At 43.5% G+C, this 2,835-nt stretch overlaps 1 protein-coding gene across 1 annotated transcript; it reads left to right on the forward strand.

The window, feature by feature from the left end:
- The first annotated feature begins 486 nt into the window (after positions 1 to 486).
- On the forward strand, positions 487 to 2,310 carry LOC137545050 (piggyBac transposable element-derived protein 4-like). Its single transcript, XM_068266152.1, has one exon. It carries the CDS (start codon positions 487 to 489, stop codon positions 2,308 to 2,310), a length of 1,824 nt encoding a protein of 607 aa, XP_068122253.1.
- The last annotated feature ends 525 nt before the right edge of the window (positions 2,311 to 2,835 follow it).

Here is a 2,835-nt window from a genome sequence, read left to right on the forward strand (position 1 = left end):
TAAGCAGATCTGTCACCTCAGAGCTGATTTATGAGCTGACAGGAGCTGCTAGAGATATTCTTTGATAAGAAAAGTAAGTTTTTCACACATTTTAAAAACTTTAATAAAACTTATATCCCATACCATCCCCATCCCTTATATCCCACACCGTCCCACAGGTAGATAACTTCTACATTTTTTCCCTTTCTATTTTTTTCTTCTCTCTCTTCTCTGTATACTTCTCTGTATACATTATCGTATACATCTCCGTATACGTCCCTCCCTAAGCTCCACACTTTCTAAAAAAAACCAAAACAAAAACAAAAAACAAAAACAAAAAAAAAAAAACCCCTATCCATCTATCTATCTATCTATCTATCGATCGATCAATCAATCAATCGATCGACCGATCAATCAATCGATCAACCGATCAATCAATCTATCGATCAATCAATCTATCGATCAATCAATCTATCGATCCATCTGTCTGTCTATCCAGGTGGCACAATGGCGAAAAGGCTTTACACCGTTGAAGAGGCCTGTGCCTATTTGCAGCAAAGCAGTGAGAGTGAGGAGGGGTCATCAGGCAGCGAGTGGATACCTTTCACTGACTCCGAGCTTGAGTCGCTGTCGGACAGTGACTCAGAGTCAGAGGAGTCAGAGCCGCCAACTCGCAGGGTGAGGGTAGAAGGAGAGGCACAGCTTGGGGACAGTAGTTTGGCTAGTGAGCAGCAGCCAGGTCCCAGCAATGAGGCTAGTGGCAGTGGTCAGGGGTCAGCCAGGAGGAGGCCAAGGGTAAGCCAATTACCACCAGAGATGATTAACGCCCAGTGGTCGCCTCCATGTATGGTGCTGCCAGACATCCCTGCTTTCACAGCAGCAAGCGGTATTTTAGTGCCCACCGAAAATCTGCAGCCTGCTGACTTTTTTGCTCTTTTTATAGATGAGAGCATTTTACAGCATATTGTGCAGCAATCTAACCTATATGCTACACAGTATATCTCTGACAATCCTACCACTCGTTTTGCTGCGAGATGGACCCCCACGAATGTGCCTGAGCTGAAGGTATTCATTGGCCTGACGTTAAACATGGGCCTAGAAAAAAAACCTCAGCTTTGTGACTATTGGGCAAGAAACCCCATCATCTGCATGCCCGTTTACGCAGCAACTATGAAGAGGGAACGCTATGAAATGCTGATGAAATATTTGCATTTCAATGACAACACACAACATCTGTCCAGGGACGATCCAGCGCATGACCGCCTTTTCAAATTGAGGCCTCTTTTATCCCATCTAAGTGATAAATTCAAAGAGGTTTACATGCCTGGAAAGAATATAGTGGTAGATGAGTCCCTTATGTCATTTCATGGCAGGCTTGGCTTCAGGCAATATATCCCCAGCAAACGTGCCCGGTATGGGATTAAGTTTTATAAACTGTGTGAAAGCGGTACAGGCTACACATTTGACTTAAGGGTTTATGAAGGCAAGGACTCTCATCTGGAAGTTGCTGGGAGCCCACCGTACATGTGTAGCACTGGCAAAATTGTCATTGACTTGATAAGTCCCCTGCTGAATAAAGGGTACCATTTGTACATTGACAATTTTTATGTCAGTGTCCCGCTGTTTAAATTTTTATATGCAGCACAAACCGTAGCCTGTGGAACCGCAAGGCCAAATCGCCAAGGTCTGCCCCCGGAGGTCGTCAACAAAAAATTGAAAAAGGGAGAGGTGTGTAGTCTCCGCAGCAATGAGCTACTTGCTCTAAAGTTTAGGGACAAGAGGGATGTGTTGATGCTGACAACCATCCACAATGAGGCTACCACGACAGCACTGTCACGGAGAGAGGAGATCCAGAAGCCCGTGGCTATTGTGGAATACACCAAAAATATGGGAGGTGTTGATTTGGCAGACAAAATGTTGGCTTTATACCAAATGCAGAGGAAGCGAAAGGCATGGTACAAGAAGGTGGCAATGTACCTGTTCCAGATAGCCATGCATAACTCTTTTGTGGTTTACAAAAAATCTGGCAATAAAGCCTCATATCTAAAATTTCAACAAGCTGTGATAGCATCCCTAATTTATGAATCAGGATATACATCTCAGCGCACAGGCCAACAGGATTCGGAAGAGGTAATGCGACTTCGCGACAAACATTTTATTGCCCCACTGCTCCCAAATCCTGGAAAACAGTACCCCCAAAAAAGGTGCAGAGTGTGCGCAAGACACCAAATAAGGAGAGACTCACGATATTACTGCCCAACATGCCCATCACGACCAGGACTGTGCCTTATTGGGTGTTTTGAGGCCTACCATTCAGTGCTGAACTATTAGACTTTTTTTTTATTTATTTATTTTTTTTTATTTTTTTATTATAATTATTACTTATTATCCCTGACATCTCCTAAATATTTGCAAAGAAGAACAGAACCTGAGAGAACATACAAACTCCTTGCAAATAATTTATTTGCAATAACTGAACCATTGCCCTAACATTGCAAAGCAAGACTACTAGTTTCTTAGCCTCTTTCTGCCGACCATAATCTGGACTTCTGACCTTGGCTGATTATTTTCCTTGGCTACCACTGGCTACCACTACCTCCTGCGACTGGCTTTTGGATCGACTCCACTACTCCTCTACTCCTGAATTTGCTGCATGTCAGACCTCCGAGGGTGAGTCCCAATATGTTTGTCATGCTTGTTATAGGGAAATGACATAGGCCTTGCTGTAATCATCCTTTGGTGAAAGCTGAGAGAATGAACTTCACTCAGAGTGGGCCTAATGCTAACAGCAAATACATGCCCTCAGTATATTTTGCAGAATTGCTCATTAAAAACAAATGCACACCTTAGAGCTAA

The sequence above is a fragment of the Hyperolius riggenbachi genome, chromosome 2 (genome assembly GCF_040937935.1).
Source record: "Hyperolius riggenbachi isolate aHypRig1 chromosome 2, aHypRig1.pri, whole genome shotgun sequence".
Classification (NCBI taxonomy): domain Eukaryota; kingdom Metazoa; phylum Chordata; class Amphibia; order Anura; family Hyperoliidae; genus Hyperolius; species Hyperolius riggenbachi.

Coding starts and splice junctions, on each gene's coding strand:
- LOC137545050 (XM_068266152.1), top strand. CDS start 487: ATGGCGAAAAGGCTTTACACCGTTGAAGAGGCCTGTGCCTATTTGCAG.